This window comes from Drosophila albomicans, unplaced genomic scaffold (genome assembly GCF_009650485.2).
Source record: "Drosophila albomicans strain 15112-1751.03 unplaced genomic scaffold, ASM965048v2 utg000114l_pilon, whole genome shotgun sequence".
In the NCBI taxonomy this organism is placed as follows: Eukaryota; Metazoa; Arthropoda; class Insecta; order Diptera; family Drosophilidae; genus Drosophila; species Drosophila albomicans.
In genome coordinates, this window is record NW_026263518.1 from 31,904 (window position 1) to 49,301 (window position 17,398).

The following is a 17,398-nucleotide window of genomic DNA, read 5'->3' on the forward strand; positions in this document are numbered from 1 at the left end:
CGGAGCAGGAGACTCCAATCTTAATGACGTAATGTCATGATGTGGAACATCCAGAGCTACCGAAGGTTGAGGGGACGGAGAACTAAATGACATTAATTCCCCAGCAGGTGGTACAGATAAACTTGGAACATCAACTGGGACAGAAAGCTCGATTGGGGTAATCGACAGACGCGTATTGGCCTTTTTACGCTTCGGAGACTCGGTCAAGAGCTTCATACTCTTAAACCCAGAATGCAAGGCAGAAGAGCTGTCGGAGAGTTTTTTAAAACCCGCCAATATATATATATATAGCGTTTAGAGTCCCTACAGTGTTCACAAGTCCATCTCAATCCTGACTTGGCCGAAATCAAATCCACAATACGGCCGTTAAAGCCAGCACATTTTTCATGTGCAACGTTGTCGCATAACCAGCAACAAACAAAACCCATTTTGGCACCAACTGGCACCCGGCATTTCTTGTTCTAGCAGACTAACATATTGCTAAAACAAAGATTATTGAACCAATTAAAAAATTTAAAAAAAGGAATAAATCAAAATAGATAAATTAATTGCAAACTAATATGATCTGTACTTACGAAGAGCACAAAACACAGAGAGTATGCACAGGTCGAGCGTCACGCAAGATAGACGATAGCCAACAACAACACCAAGAGAGGGAGAGTTAACTATTGTAACAGCGTTGAGCGCAAAGAATAGTAAGTGAAAAAAAAAGAGCGCAAAAGTAAACAAAAAATACAAAAACAAAGTGCAGCGGCAACGAAAACAGAATTGTTTTGCTAATAAAGCAAAGCAAAGTTTGACCACACAACTTGTTGTTATATTTTCAGAAAAATTATAATAATATAATAAATACAAGAAAGCACACAGCGATTTAACGATCTGTACTTAAACACAAGTGAGAGAGTAAAATTAATGTTATATTAATTGTAAATAAATATGAAATTCAATGAAAAATCACAAAGTTTAAGAGGGAAGAAAAAAACACGTCCGACTGCGACTGCGAGCGAATGGTTTCTGAAATTTTGTGCATTAAACCTTCTAACCATACTCTGTGGAAAGCTTGTGATACGTCTAGAAATATCGCAGTGCAGTACTCCCTTTGTTCTAATGTTTTTCGGATTTCTGATGTTATGCGGTTGACTTGCTCAATGGTTCCGTGTTTTTCTCGAAAACCGAATTGATGAGTCGGGATTTTGTTGTGTGTTATGAGATATGGGGTAATGTGTGCCAAGAAGCATTTTTCAAAGAGTTTTGATAGACACGTTAGTAAACTAAATGGTCTATATGATGAAGCAATTGTGCGGTCTTTGCCAGGTTTTGGTATCATTATAATGATCGACTTTTTCCATCTCTCTGGGAAGTGTCCATGTCTCGTTACAGCACAGAAAGGAAGTTCAATAATCATTTTTGGTGATATTAGGTCCCATCCTGGAGATTTTTTTTAGTTGAGTTGTTCGTTTATGATTTTGAGTAACTCATGTGGCCTAAATACATTAGGTTCATACGTTGATGTGTCGATATCTGATGTTGCTGGCAGTGAGATTCCGTTTGATGATGTATTGGGCTGAAATACTTTTTAAAGATGCTCTGCAAATATGTCGGCTCTTTCTTCGTCGCTGCGAGCCCAATTGCCTGTGGATGTCCTTATTGGCATTGCAGATTCGATAAAGAAGCTAATTAAAAAAAAAAAAATATTAATTGTAAATAAATATGAAATTCAATGAAAAATCACAAAGTTTCAGAGGGAAGAAAAAAAAAACACGTCCGACTGCGACTGCGAGAGCGAGCGATATTACAATCAACAAAAAGAAAAAAAAAACATAAGCTGACATTCAGCTATTCACCTTTATCCAGTGCGACGCTGACGATCGGCTTCGATGCCACTACAAGTGTGGAACAATTAGCAGATGGAGATCGGCGAAGATGTCGGACGCATGTGTTTTCCTCGTCAGCCTGCTTGGAAGAAATTCTCCTTTCGCTTGGTGTAAGTCTTGCAGTTATCTTTGGCTACCAAGACAATTGCCGTCGGTGATGCAGTTCATCTGTTTGTTGCTTACAAACAGCTGATGCGGCCAGCAAAGCTGTGACGTTGAGCTTTTTGTTTCTCTTTATTGTTGGGCGTTAAACACTTATTTAAGTGTGGCGAATTTTAAAGTTAAAAGTTTTTAAGTTAAAATAAGTCCACATACAAATTTGGTGTTTATACTAGGTGTTGTAACAACGTTATTAAACTCGGTTTTTATACTGGGTACCGAATCTATAATAAAAAATACACAAAACTAAACTCGGAAGATGTGAATGTTAAACTTCTTCAATCTTAGGCAGAAAAGGATACTGGGCGTCAAACGCGTTCCCGCCAACGTCGCGCCACAATTGCCGTGCAACCGCAACAGTCTCCCGAAACAATGCGTCAAACGCGTTCACATTCACGTCTCAGTGTCTCCCCTAAAGTTACAAATAATGTGCCTCAGCCAACAGCGAATCGTGCAGCTAGATTGCGTTAAAGACGCAGTACACTCGTTGTGGGCAGATCAGTAAAGGAGAAGTTGCAATCGCGCTCACATTCGGCCATAAAGCGCAGATCACCGACGAACTTGAATGTATGTAGGTCGGCATCCTATGTGTCGTCGTTGTCAACACACGCTGCAGCCCGAGGCGATGTTGAATTGCTACGATGCAGAAGAGCAATGGAGAAGCAGATAGTAGCCTAATGATTCCCAATCCAATGATCTCATGTGGTTTCATGTATCGCAGTCTAATACAAAATGCATCCATTGATGGACACGAATCTCTTCAATTTAGTGTATATTTTCACTAAACATATCCACCAACTTAAAAAATATTGGTGCATATTTATTTTTTAAAACAGTTTTTCGTAATTAATTCCATTTGGTAGTTCTGAGTTTGCAAGTTGTAAGTTGTGAATTATGCGAAATGCTAAAAACTTCTGTTTTCTAATTGTTGGTTATTTTTACCTAATGTAATAAATGGATTTCCTTTTTTTTTATACTCTTAAAAAAAAAACTAAATATACTTATAACAGATATTGACCCTAATGAGGAAAACGGCACTTGAATCACTCGATTTGCAAACCGACTATGTATGTTTTCTCATTGCTCAGCTGGACAGTCAGTTGGCTATGTGCCTTATCGCCAGTCGAAGCTAACGCGACTGCTGCAGTTAAGCGTTGCCATGCCAAATTCAATTGATTTGTAATTTTTGCAATTTCATTAGGAAGGCTTTCTGCCAGGACACTAACGACGAATGCTCTGAGGATAGCAACGATGAAAAATTGGATTGGAATTGGACGACGGACAAGCGGTTGCGGTGCCATCCCGCATTGAGAGTGATAATGTCCAGCTCCTGTCCAGAACCACTTGAGAATTGCAACAGGCGAAAAAATAAAATTTACTGTTTACGTTTTTAATTTATGTAAACAAAACTGCAATTATGCCATACAAATTTGTAATTGGAGGACAAAATATTGCATACTTTTAAGCTGATCGCTCAAGAACATAAAAAACAAGAAGGCTACAGTCAAGTGTGCTCAGCTTTGAGACCCCCCGCTACCCAACGGTTTTGGGTATAAAGATTCTCTAGTGAAGAGGTGTGAGACAATATATTATGAAAACATTTTTAAGGTATGCTTAATAATTTTTTTATGGAATCTTGCATGTTCTAAAAATTTAAAGCCACTGCACTATGGGGCATTTTCCATATTAGCTGGCATTTAGGCGTTTTTAAAAATGTTCCAATTAGAAAAATGTCAATGCTAACAGCTCTTTTGAGCATAACACCTCTAAAGTCAGCTGTTGCATCCGAAAGCACGCGCGCTAAGTTGGCATATTTTTTTACGGTGAACTTTGTTATTCACTTATTTATGTTGAAAGCTATTAATAAACAAGTAAGAAAGTTACAGTCGAGTGTGCTCGACTGTGAGATACCCGCTACCCATTTTGAATAAAAGCAAAATATTGCGGTTTTTTTTCAAAATATACCAATAATACAAATATACTAATAATATACTAAACGGTATATTTTTTATCTCGATATGGTACCATATTCAAAATACACCATAGACGGCACAATATACCAGATTGTCGGCCAAAGCAACTAAGAGCACTAGTAAGTAGGCGTTTTTGCCCATACAAAACTATTTCTTTAATAACTTCCACAATTTTTATTTGATCGCAATCAAATTTTCAGAAATCATAAACACCATTGTTATTATTGTATATATATTCGCTCGTATAGCTTTAATATTACTCTTTTTATTATTGATTTGCGGGGGCGGAGGTGGGCGTGTCAAAAATTTGAAACAAACTTAATCTGCGTGCAAACATAACAAATGCTGTCGAAAAAAGATTATAGCTCTATCTCTTAAATTCTCTGAGATCTAGGTGTTCATACGGACATACAGACAGACACACAGACGGACATGGATAGATCGTCTCGGCTGTTGATGCTGATGAAGAATATATGTATATACTTTATAGGGTCGGAGATGCCTCCTTCTACCTGTCACATACATTTCATGCCGGCACAAAGTTATAATACCCAACCTTACTTACTACCTTATGGGTAGCGGGTATAATATTCGAGCATAATCGAGCTGAAGTGTTGTTTGTGTCAATCTTAAACAACTTAACAACAATTTGCCAAGAGACCTGAGTATCTGGGGTCTTAATCGAATAAAAATATTCCGAAGGGATTTGAATAAATGGGGGACATCATAAATTGAGTGAATTTTCTGCACATTAACGAAAAAGTATGGTGTTTCGTCATTCCCCCCATATTTGGTTAAGGCTCCTCTGTTATTCGGGCCTTGATCACATACCACTTCTCTGATAGTTAGGCCTATGTTTTGTGCGACAATTATATTTTTGTTAATAAGTTCTTTTAATTATATGGCTGACAGTCCAGTGGATGTAGCTAAACAGCTTAAAACAAATTTCCAATTGGCATAAAGGCCTCGCACCATAAAAACGCAAATCTGCTTGCATAGTTCTCCTAATTTTTCATAGCCATCGTCCACAAAACCTTCCCCTTTCCGTATTGACATCTCAAGCAATAATACGGCATTCTTACTGTTGTCATCTGTGTAGGGGGGCGTCTTCCAGATAAATAATAACACTTGCACTTTCGAATTATTGTAGAATTGTAAACTTTACAATTACTTTTATTGCACACTTGAAAAAAATACACTTGTTGTGCCGGTCAGAATAGTAGAACATATGTTATCAGGAAAAAGCACTAAAAAGTGGGCAGGGTGACCAACATGAGGATAAACTAGATCAGTGTGACTGCGCGCGTGACAAGGTCACACGCACAGTATACTAACTTTGTCGCTATCGATATCAATCGATCGCGACCACACTGTCAGCTGTTTTGAGTGGTCACTCCTGCCATCATCTGGCATCAACATCATCCATTTTTGAAAATATTTTTTTCAATGCATTTATTAAGTGGTCATTCAGACCCGGAGTCATATTTTTGATTGGTGCCCATTTCGATGGGATATTCAATTTAAGATCATCCCTCATAAATGAATACGCCTTAGCTGAATAAAAATTAATGCTTTGAGCTATTAGTCTTTCTTTATCTTCCCACTTTGTTTTTATTGCCCTTTATTAACATCTTGCAAAATGTGTTTGAATTCTCTGATAGTCCTTTCTTGTCGAGAATTCCAAATAGATTGCTGTCACTTTTTTTATATTTTAAATATTTCAGTTTTCTTACTTTTTCATTTCTTAATTTCATTTCTAGCAGCCTTATTTTCTTCGTATACATATTATTCTTTCTTTTCTTTTTATTTAGTTCTTCAATGGTTAACCAGTATTTGTTCCTATAATGCATTTCGTTTTGCTCTTTTCTTAGGCAATTGTCGCAAAAGTTATTATCATTATTATTTATTTATTTTTATTTTACGAAATTAGCAATAATACAAAATAATATTAAAGCTAGTTATCGCGGCGAGCACTAACAACAAGGCCTTCAGCTCTGTTTTTTTCATTACAATTTAAATTTGGGAGTAGTTGCATTCTTTGAAAAATTTATAGATCTTATTAATATTGGGAATAGATATTTCGAGATGGGATGATGTAAGAGAATTTGGAAAATGGCGTTTCCTAATACTTGCTAATCTTGGGCAGGTGTCTAACAAGTGGGTGGTAGACAGGACTTGTCCGCAAAGTTGGCAGTTAGGCCGGTCTTCACCCGAGAGGAGGTGGCTGTGTGTGGCTTTGCAGTGTCCAATACGGAGACGAACGAAGAGGGTAGATTTGGGCCGGCTGCAGTTTGAAGGGTACCGAACCATCTCCAAGTTGGGATTTACTTTTTTGTATCCATGATGGAAGGATGCCCAGCCATCGATCCTGATGTGATTTAGATAGTTGGAAAGGGCTCTCCTTATGTCCTTCCGGTTCGATGGGATAACCGTTATGGTTGGAGATATTGTTGTTAACTTAGCTGCAGCGTCCGCGAGTTGATTTTATACCCTTGTGGCTGGGCACCCAGCTTCGTAGGCCTTTGTATTAATGCATCTCTGATGTTGCAGATCGTTGGATATCTGTTTTCAATTTTTTCGAACTGCTTCTAGCGATGATAGGCTGTCGCTGCATATCACGAATCTGCCGCGTCTCCCTTGGGTGTAGGTTATAGCTGAATGTATGGCTACTGCCTCTGCCTCTTCTACTAAACGCAGAGTCGGCAAGGCCCCAGTTAACTTGCCCCTCTCTCCGGCCACATGGAATAACGCAGATCCGGCAACTCCAAGCCTACTCCATGCAACTCTGACGATAATACACTCATATACATAGATTTTGACATACACTGATACATACACACGTGTCGTACTTTTTGTAATAAATTGTCACTGACAAAATAGTCGGTCTTATTCTGTTCTCCACACAACACAGTCGTTTTATTCGTAAGTATTTCTAACATCTTCCAGAATTTTCTCGAAAGACTCCGTCGGTCACTGGACTGTAACTCCCCTGCTTTTTATTTTTTACTTCCTTAATACTTCGACTCAAAATGTGTGTTGAATCCCTCGTCCAATTTACATTTTTAAACTCATTTGCGAAGGAGACTTTCATTTTTCGGGAAGCGGAACAAACGGACAGAAAAGTGCTCTGAGCTATCCCTATAGCTTCGCTGGCATGAATCAATGTTGCAAGTCAACCCACTTTTCTTGACATTTTTTTTTATTAAATTAACCGTTTTAATATTTTCTAAATTAAAAAAACGCAAGCAATTTATCGCTCTCAAAATCGACGCAAGTCTTACCACACGCAGTCAAATTAGAAAGAGTAAGAAAAGCGCGGTTGAATAATGCAAAAGAAAATAGACAAAAAAACAACAAAATGTTTGCGCGTGCCAATCACTTTGCTTTCCATATATGTACATATATGTATGTACATATGTACATAATAAACTGTCAACAAACAAAAATAATAATTGGCGCGTGCCATTCACTGGTAGTTGCAACAACAACTCTTGCAATGTGTTTACAAATGCACACGGGCAAGCTACACACGCCATTCTGAGCGAACCATACCGCATAAAATCTCCCAATACGTGGGCTGGAGACAAGTTGCGCAAGGCAGTAGTGTGGACCTGCGGACAGCGCCCGCTACAGCTGATGGAAACCAAGATGGAGTCAGGGTTTGTCAGGGCAAAGATAGATACACTATACGTTTATAGTTGCTACCTTGCCCCATCGCTTAGCATGGAGGACTATCTGTCCATTTTGGACAAGCTGGTAATGGATGCCAGAGATAAATGCCCATGCCTCATTGGGGGTGACTTGAATGCTTGGGCAACGGAGTGGGGCAGCTTAGTCACAAACCAGAGAGGACGTGCGGTTTTAGAGGCATTTGCTGCTTTGGACGTTTCCCTTTTAAATAGGGGCGGTGAGCACACATTCAGCAGAGGGAACGCAGGATCCATTATCGACCTGACCTTCCTTAGCAATAGCCTGGCTCCAAGAGCCTCCTGGAAGGTCTGTAGGGACTTCACCTACAGCGATCACCAAGCCGTCATTACTGATATAACGAAAAGACCCGAAGTTGCGGCAGTTCCGAGAGTAACCAGGTACCGAGAGAACACTCTTGACATCGACATGTTCGAGCATATGATGCAAGGGTTGCAACTTAGCGGCACGGCGACTGACATGACCAAACAGATCATGTCTCAGTTGACACGAGCATGCAATGCCTCAATGAAGAAGGTCGGGAACGGAGCAAAGCATCAGTCGGTGTACTGGTGGACTAACGAGATTGCAGTGGCTCGGAGAGAATGCTGTCAGGCACGAAGATCTCTTCAGAGAGCCCTCAAACGCGGAAATCCAGACGCGTCTTCGCAATTGCTCGAGCTAAAGACAAAAAAGCGAACACTGAAAGGTCTAATTAAAGCAAGCAAGAAGCGACTCTTCCTGGAGCTGTGTGACCAAGCCGAACAGGACCCTTGGGGATCGGCCTACAAGATTACGATGGCGAAGTTGAATGCCTTCTCATCGCCAAGCCCGAAGTGCCCAGAACTTTTGAGGAAAATAGTGTCTCATCTGTTCCCACAGCAACCAGCCCGAAACGACAACAATGAGGTTGCAGGACTTGCTGACTGGAACAGTATTCAGTTTGACGAAGTCTCGGATAGAGAGGTCTTAGCAGCGGCGCACAGGATAAAACCTGGTAAATCCCCTGGACCAGATGGCATCCCGAGTGCCATTGTCAAAAGAGCAATGGAGCTGAAACCGGCATATTTCAGTACGGTGTTCAACTCGTGCTTCAGGGAGGGGAGATTTCCCATTCGATGGAAAAAACAGGACCTGGTCCTTATTCCAAAAGGAAGCAAACCACCGGATGACCCTTCAGCTTACCGGCCAATCTGTCTGCTGGACATCGTAGGCAAGGTACTCGAACGCGTTATTTGCACGCGACTGGAAGCCGAGGTTGACATCAAAGGAGGTCTTTCACCATATCAATTTGGTTTCAGAAAGGCACACTCCACACAACAAGCGGTACAGGTGGTCTCACACATAGCAGCCACAGCAATAGAGGGTAAGCGGTGGCTCTGGGATACCAAGCAGTATTGCCTAGTGGTCACTCTAGATGTCAAGAACGCTTTTAACTCCGCCAACTGGGGGAGAATCATGCAATGCCTGATCCAAAGGAACATTAAGCCGCACATCGTCCGCATAATAGGCAGTTACCTCGAAGGAAGGTCACTACGCTACCGGACCAACCACGGAAGCGTCAACCAAGTAGTTACTGGAGGGGTTCCACAAGGCTCAGTTCTTGGTCCGACGCTGTGGAACTTAATGTACGACGGAATACTGAGACTTGATTTGCCGGAAGGGGTTAAGATTGTAGGCTTCGCTGATGACATCGCGATCGTGGCAGTCGCCAAGCATAAGCACGAAGTTGAAAACAGCGCTAATACAGCAATAAAAACGGCGGAGAGATGGCTAGCAGACGCAGGCCTTAGCCTAGCCGAGCACAAAACGGAGGCAGTCCTGATAAGCTCCAGGAAAATGGTGGAGACCGCTAGCATAATTGTGGGAAGCACAAGTATTTGCTCAAGGCCTGCACTTAAGTACCTGGGAGTTATGCTAGACAGGAGGCTCTCGTTTAAGGACCACTTGAGCTACATAGGCCCAAAAAGCCTCAGTGGCGTGTATTGCGCTTGCTCGCATAATGCCTAACACCAGAGGACCGAAGCAACTACGGAGACGCCTACTGACTGGAGTGGTGAGGTCGATCACAACGTACGCAGCACCCATATGGGCTGCGGCTACGACTAAAAAGACATTCATTAAAGAAGTGGGAGCACTCTACAGACTCTGCGCTATTAGAGTTGCCAGTGCGTTTCGCACAGTCTCTGGGGAAGCAGCGCACGTGATAGCGGGCATCACTCCGTTCGATCTGCTGGTCACCGAGATCAGCAGAAAATACTGCACAGGAAATCACCTCACAAGCCGTCAGATCATGCTGATCGAGTGGCAACAACGGTGGACCGAAGCTCCCAAGGGAAGATGGACATGGAAACTGATTCCATCGGTCGAAGCGTGGGTAGATAGAAGACATGGCCAAACAAACTTCTATCTGACGCAGTTCCTTAGTGGACACGGGTGTTTCCGAGCATATCTTCATCGCTTTGGGCACGCTGACGATCCATCATGCCAAGGTGTGGAGTAGGCGTCACGGAAGACGCGGGACACATCATCTTCGCCTGCCCCAGGTTTGAAAGGGAAAGAAGAGAAGCCGAAGAGGTGTTGGGCGAGTCCCTATCTCCAGATAGGATGGTGCCATTAATGTTGGCAAACGCCGATAATTGGGATGCGGTGGAAAAAATGGCAAGCACTGTCATGAGGGAGCTCAGACGCCAAGAAAAAGTGCGTAACTCTGATGCGAGCCGTTAAGGCTCTACTCCCTCCTGAAGTAATACTTTATTGGTAGTCCCAGGGGGACAGTAGAATGGCGCAATAACAGACTTAGTCTAAATTTAAAAAACACACAACTATATATATGTATTATATATAATGGACAACTGTTTGAATAAAATATATAGATTGAGTAAAAAAAAAAAAAAAAAAAAAAAAAAGCTACACACGCATACAACCCACCCAAATTCTAGACAGTTTGGCATTTAGAATTAGATAATATTCCTGAAATAAATAATAATTGTTTTTCATCGGCTAATAATTAAAAAAAAGTATAATTTTAGTATAATTTCTACACCCGCCAACACATTACGAATAGAACCAACGCACTTTGATTTTCGTTGGCGGTAAATTGCCAATATATGTATGTATAGGTACGAAGAGTCGAAGGCACGAACAGGCAAAACAAAATTGACGTGCGCTATCTGCTTGTCAGCGAGGCAACTGCACGTAGAAAAACTTCATATACATACACATACTAATATATGCGATTATGTAGATACATACACGCATACGCTCGTTTATCGTTCCGCATTTGATTTGCGACTGAACTGAGTGTGTGCGTAGTACGTACGCTACGCAGTTCTACCAACTTTTAACCAACAAAAAAAGCTGTTTTTGACGGAAAGAATGGAGAAAAAAGCTTACAAATTTTAAAAAAATTTCAAAAATAACTGAAAACAAATGTATGTATCATCTGCAGATATTTTACAGGCACTTCATATTCGACACAGCATTTTCCCATCATTCGCAATCCGTTTCTCTATATTAAAATACAAATTAAAAGAGTATATCTTTTGCTTGAAATTAACACTTTACCCTATGATTAGAATGCATTCCTTAATTTAGATTTAATTAGGTTAACCTGGCTATTTCTGCGTATGACCAGAGCAAACACAATATTTGGATGGCCACAGTTGGTAACTTAAAAAAATCGCTGCGCGAATAAATCGCGGAGGCAGCAGCGCGAATAATCGCGGGGCGAATAAATCGCGGCGTGAAAAAATCGCAGCGGCAGCGACGCGAATAAATCGTGCGCGAAAAAATCGCGAGGCGAATAAATCGCGCGCGAAAAAATCGCTGAGCGAATAAGTCACGCGGGAATAAATCGTACGCGAAAAGATCGCGGGGTGAATAAATCGCGCGGCGAATAAATCGCGCTCGGGCCGACTGGGGTCGGAATAATAATGTTTTTAAAGATAGGTTTTTTTTGTATGAATTTACGCATCTATGTATTGTATGGATAGTGGTAATATTCTCCTCTGAGGGTTTTCGACGCTCAAATTGAACATCAGAGACAGCGGCATTAAAAGAAATTTGTTCAAATTAACAGCGAGCTATTACCACTTTACCAGGTTCCAAGCTCGATACACCGATACACGTTTTGATTTCGCCTCTTGTTGTCTATTATAGCGTATTTCCACTGCCACTCAGTTCTTTTACGTTCAAACCGACTTTTATTTCTTATGGGTTTTCACATGGGGGAACGTAACATTCGACCTGAACGGAAAAGAACCAAAGTTTTTTGGTGCAGTGGAAATAGGCTATTATTAGATTTGGCTCTTTTGAGGCAAAACTGGCTCTTTTTTTTTTGTTCTCTCTTTAGCCCATTTTTATTGAATTTGGCTCTTTTTTGCTAATAGCGATACAAAATATTTTAAATTAAAAAAAAAAAACGAATTAATTTTTTTATTATTGCATTTTTTTTGCAATTCTAAAAGTGATTAATGTCTGAAATCAAAAAGAGCCAGATCGAAACTAAATTTTTCCGCTGGTATGGTGGCTCTAAACAAGTGTATTGGTATGGTAACTTTCACATGTGCTTTTAAATTTGGCGGTGATTGTTGTGCCTCAAAGTGTGCGAAAATAAATTGTGCGAAATGGACAAGTAGGTAAAGAAATCATATAGATTTGTGTATCTCAAATGCAATACGCTGGCTGGAAAAATTTTCCTGGCTGAAGAACGACGACGGGCGTACGACTTGTATTCCCTGTGGTGGTTTAGTTTTACGCAATCACCTGACCCACATCCAAAGACATTCGACTCAAGCTTCACATATGTATACGTTGCGTAAAAGAAAAAGGAAAACCAACTGAAAATCGACACACTTACAAAGGAACGTAGTGACAATAATTATAAGCAGGTGCGCGATGCCGAGTTGTTATGTTTTTGGTAATGCATAACCTTCTTTTTTTGCTGATGGACTACTTGCCGGATTTGCTGCGGGTCTGTTGCCCCGATTCAAAAATTGCGAAGGGCGTAAAGTGTGGTCGGATGTCAGGCAACTGACATCTCGAAGGAACTTGCTAAAAAGGCAAAGCTGCGGATAGTGAGTGCGCTATGAGAAACCAAATCTTCTTTAATTGCAAATAACAGCACGCGCATTTAAAAATGGAAAATTATCTTAAATTGCAAGACTTTGATGAGGATTTTGTCGAATTGGAGGGAAAATTAACGGAGTATAGGCCATTGCCAATATTAAAGAAATCGCCATCGGTTTGGGCCTATGTAAGTAGAATTACTGGCAGCAATGTAATATTTACTTACATTTACATTTACTTTTTAGCAACGGCATGGGTGCTTTTGGGAGCGCGATGTTCCTGGAAGCAACGAATCTTTTTTTGTAGAACATTTTGGAATGAATAGGGAGGAGTTTGGCATCCTTGTGGAACGCCTTTGTGGATTGGCCCAAAAAGACACCGCATTCGGAAAGGCCATTCCTCTCGATAAGCGGGTTGCAATCACAATATATACCTTAGGATCTTCTGCGAATTATCGGACAGTGGGCACGTTCTTTGGTGTGTCGAAAGCAATGGTCTGCAAATTATTGCTAGAATTTTTCCATGAGACCTGTAGAGTTCTGTCATCCGACTTCCATCCCGCAGAACTTCCTCACGCAAACAAAACTGGAGGAATGTGTTAAAGGCTTTGAAGAATTTGGCTTCCCACAATTCGCGATTGGTGAGTAGTAGTATAGAGTAGAATTATAGTTTTCATGGAATTTTATTAATGAAAGAATTTTTTAGATGGCTGTCACATTAATATTCATCCATGTGCAACTGATACAGCTGACTATTTTAATTACAAAGGCTGGTACTCAACTATGTATATTGTTAGCAATGGTTGATGCACTATGAAATTATTGAGTGATACTAATTTTTGCATTTGTATATTGATGTTAAATGTAATTTTAGATACAGATTTCTTTATGATGAGTCGACACTTTTGAAGAATAAGTCGCGCATTATTTCGGGAGTTGATGTGCCTGTTGTGGTGATTGGCGATTCGGCTTTCAAATTTTCGAGTCAAGTAATGAAGCCATATGCTTTTTCAACTACTGAGAATGAAACTATGAAGGCTTTCAATTACACTTTAGCCAAATCGGAAAAGCTTTCGGCCATTTGAAAGCTCGATTTCGACGAATTGGAAAAGGACTCGATAATCGTAATAGTAGTTGTATTTTACATAATTTCACGAAACGTAAAAACATTGATATTCCGGGAATTTTGGAGCCAAGCCCCGATGAACCACAACAGCTCGAGAAATCATACGACATGAAACAAGTGATTTCGATAGCGACGCTGAACCAATTCGAACAGAAATTTCATCCTACATTGCAAACAATAAATAATTAAGATATTTAGAATTTGTGTTTAACGCATTTATTTCAAATTTTTATTATTTTCAGAATAGTATTTACAAAATCATAATATTTAACAAAATTATATTAACAAAATCATAATATCAGCAATATATGTAAGAGTATGTTATTTATCAAAATATTTACAAAATCATAATATCAACAATATAAAAGTATTGAAAAAACAAATTTACAAAATTATAATATTTTCAACCATTGTAGCTTTTGCTTAACACAAAGCAAAAATTGCCGCACAAGTAATGCCAGCAATGAATGCTGGTAATTTCTTATAATAATATTTTCAAAACCAAAATATTTGAAAAATCAAAAAATTTAATTTACAATATTCCTCCATTCACTCTTTTAAATAGAGTCTTTTTCCCTCCACTGCTAGGACAAATTGCTCCATTAATTTTAGACGAGTGTTGCCAAGGCGCTCAAGAATAGCGGTCCGCCTGTTTGCGTCCTCGACCATGAGACGATCGAATACTACCTTCATTATCAACTCCAAAAAGGTTGATGTTAGAATTACTCGAATACGAATCATTCGAGTCACACGGTTCAGCTAGCGCAGGACTGGACTGCCTGCGCCGACGATTGAGGATAGACGACATGAATCTCTCCCACTCTCATCCGGATCTAAAAAGAACAGTTAAGAATTACTATTGAAGGTTGCTATCGAGGATGCATTCGACAAAATTTATAGACTTCATCGCTGACAAAATTTTGTGCACCTTGGCAAAATGTTGCCACTGCGATGGCGCACCGCCAGTTGGACCTCGTTTCTTAATTTAATTTCTTTTTTATAAATATACTGTAACTCAATAAATTTGATTTATACTTCTGACTTATATTTTTTGGTCAAATTGTCCAACTTGGTCCTCACGTCGTTCCACTTCACATTGAAGCCTGCCGCCAAAAACTTCTCACACATATGTTTGTATATGTGTGTTATTTTGGGCAACCTCAATGCCGTCAAATTCTCCTTCCATAACTCGAACTATATGGCCTCGTAAATGGCACTCCACTAACGGAAAAAGCTATTTGGTGAGAAGCTGAAAAGCACTTGAAAAGTAGAAATTATAAAATCTTAAAAATAAAAATCTAAGTAGCCTTATTAATCGCAGAGTCCTCAAAGCCAAGATTGTCAGCCCGTATATGTGGGGTAACGTAAATAAACACAAATAATTAGATTAGGCGGGGAGCATGGAGATTTATAAATAATCTCAAATCGACTCGAAGGTCATTTGATGACCCCATTGCACTTGCAATAGCCTCCTCGTGGTGTTGCCTGGATACCGATCAAGTAAATTTACTTAATCGGTAACTAATTCGAGCGGCGACAAACAATAATAATAATTGGCGCATACAACCCACCCCAATTCTAGACAGTTTGGCATTTAGAATTAGATAATATTCCTGAAATAAATAATAATAATTGTTTTACATCGGCTTATAATTAAGAGAAAAGTATAAGTTTTAGGTTTTAGGTGGGACCGGGTACCCCTGTACGGGGCAAAGCATAGACCAGTGGAGGTCTTTAGCTGTACCGGTGGAGCGTATCTTTATCTCAGAAGTCGCACAGTATGGATGCACTTTTAGCAAAAGCCAGCAGCATCCTAGGAGGTTGCCGTGAAACGTTGCGAAGATCGTTATGGCACGGCCGGAGTCGGGATAACGCTGGGCATCTACAGAGAAGATGCTCAAGTGTTTCCTTAACCCCGGGCTCGTTGCTTTACAGCATGGACAGCTGACAGTGACCAGTTAAAATGCCTAGCATTAGCCTGCAGTCTTTCCTTAAAAGCTGCATGACGAATTTGGTTAAGTGTTTATTAGTAGAAGCACACATCAGCCTTGCAGTTTTGCACGAGTTGGCATTGCGCCAGCTCGCGTCCCACTGAAGTTTAGAGCGCACCTCAATTTCCCTGCGTAGAGTTCGCAGGGATATCAGAACAGAATTGGCGAGAGTGTCTGCGATCTCGTTGTCATCGATGCCCTGGTGGCTTGGGATACAATAGATACGCACGACTGCAGATGCGTTCGGCGACTCCATTGCTCTTCTGCTATCCAAGACAACTTTGGACTTGACCACATCAGAGTGCATTGATCTTATTGCAGCCTGGCTGTCAACAAAGATATTAATTGAGTTGTGATTGCGCTGTAAACCCCGAGCCACTTATGCAGCCTTGCCAATGTCAAAAACTTCCGCCTGGAAGATGCTGCAATGGTCAGGGAGTCAATGGAGACCGAGTCCGGGCAGTATACGGCTGCTCCGACTCCTTCCTCCATCTTCGACCCCATTAGATTAGGAGAGAGGCTCCAAGTGCAACTAAGCATATTTTTCGCATATTTTTTCTAACGCGTTGAGCTTCCATGACAGTTTGCTGTCCAATACCACACTTAGGTATTTTACTGCCTGGCTCGGCTTTAGCATAGTGCAGCCTATTTTTAGGGGGGACCACGCAGGTTCCTTATACCTCTTCGTGAAGAGGATAAGGTCCGTTTTGTCCGCGTTAATGGTGAGTCCGGCTGCTTCGGCCCATGCTTTAACTTCCCGTAAAGTAAGTTCCATTACAAAACTGAGGGTGGTTGGGCATTTCCCAGTTATAAAAATGCTTATGTCATCGGCATATGCAATTAACTTGGAGGCCCGTCTAGTAGATTTTTGAAGTAGGCCATTTACGACCAAATTCCAAAGGAGAGGCGAGAGAACCCCACCCTGGGGCGTGTCACCTCGCACTTCCTTTGTAATGGCCGTATCACCCCACGTAGCCACCACCCGCCTGTCGCAAAGAAGGTGGTTGACCCACCTGTGGATCGCTGGAGCCGTGTTTACTGAAGTAAGGCCCTTCATAATAGCGTCAATAGTGAAGTTATTGAAGGCGCCTGAAATATCTAGAAATGCACCCAAGGCAAATTCCTTAGAGTGGTCTGCTCTTTCGATGGAGGCTACTAGAGCATGGAAAGCAGTCTCAATGGACTTGCCCTTAGTATACGCATGCTGATTTGGGGTCAACAGATGCATTGAGTTGCTTCTGATGTGCAAATCAAGTAGCTTTTCCAAAGTTTTTAGCATGAAAGAGGTTAGCCTCATAGGCCGGAAGTCATTTGGGACTACATGACTGCATTTGCCCGCCTTGGCCAGGAAAAGGACTTTCGATGTCCTCCAAAGAGTGGGGATATGACCCCATGTGAGGCACGCCGAATAGATTCCCGATAGCCACGGAACAATCGTAGGCTTGCTGACTTGCAGCATTGCTGGCGAAAGTCCACCGAGACCGGGCGACCTGACCTTCGGAAAGGAGTCGATAGCCCA

General features: G+C 40.9%; 1 protein-coding gene across 1 annotated transcript; it reads left to right on the top strand.

The window, feature by feature from the left end:
• The first annotated feature begins 12,761 nt into the window (after nucleotides 1-12,761).
• Nucleotides 12,762-14,045, top strand: LOC117577272 (uncharacterized). Its single transcript, XM_034262256.2, has 4 exons — nucleotides 12,762-12,950; nucleotides 13,009-13,257; nucleotides 13,328-13,403; nucleotides 13,469-14,045. Exons 1-4 carry the CDS (start codon nucleotides 12,834-12,836, stop codon nucleotides 13,567-13,569), a joined length of 543 nt encoding a protein of 180 aa, XP_034118147.2. The 5' UTR covers nucleotides 12,762-12,833; the 3' UTR covers nucleotides 13,570-14,045.
• Nucleotides 14,046-17,398: the final 3,353 nt, after the last annotated feature.

Excerpts from the sequence above, each read along its gene's own strand:
- LOC117577272 (XM_034262256.2), top strand. The coding sequence starts at position 12,834 with ATGGAAAATTATCTTAAATTGCAAGACTTTGATGAGGATTTTGTCGAA. Across the intron at positions 12,951-13,008 it reads CGCCATCGGTTTGGGCCTAT|CAACGGCATGGGTGCTTTTG; the intron begins GTAAGTAGAATT and ends TTTACTTTTTAG. Across the intron at positions 13,258-13,327 it reads TTGGTGTGTCGAAAGCAATG|AACTTCCTCACGCAAACAAA; the intron begins GTCTGCAAATTA and ends TCCATCCCGCAG.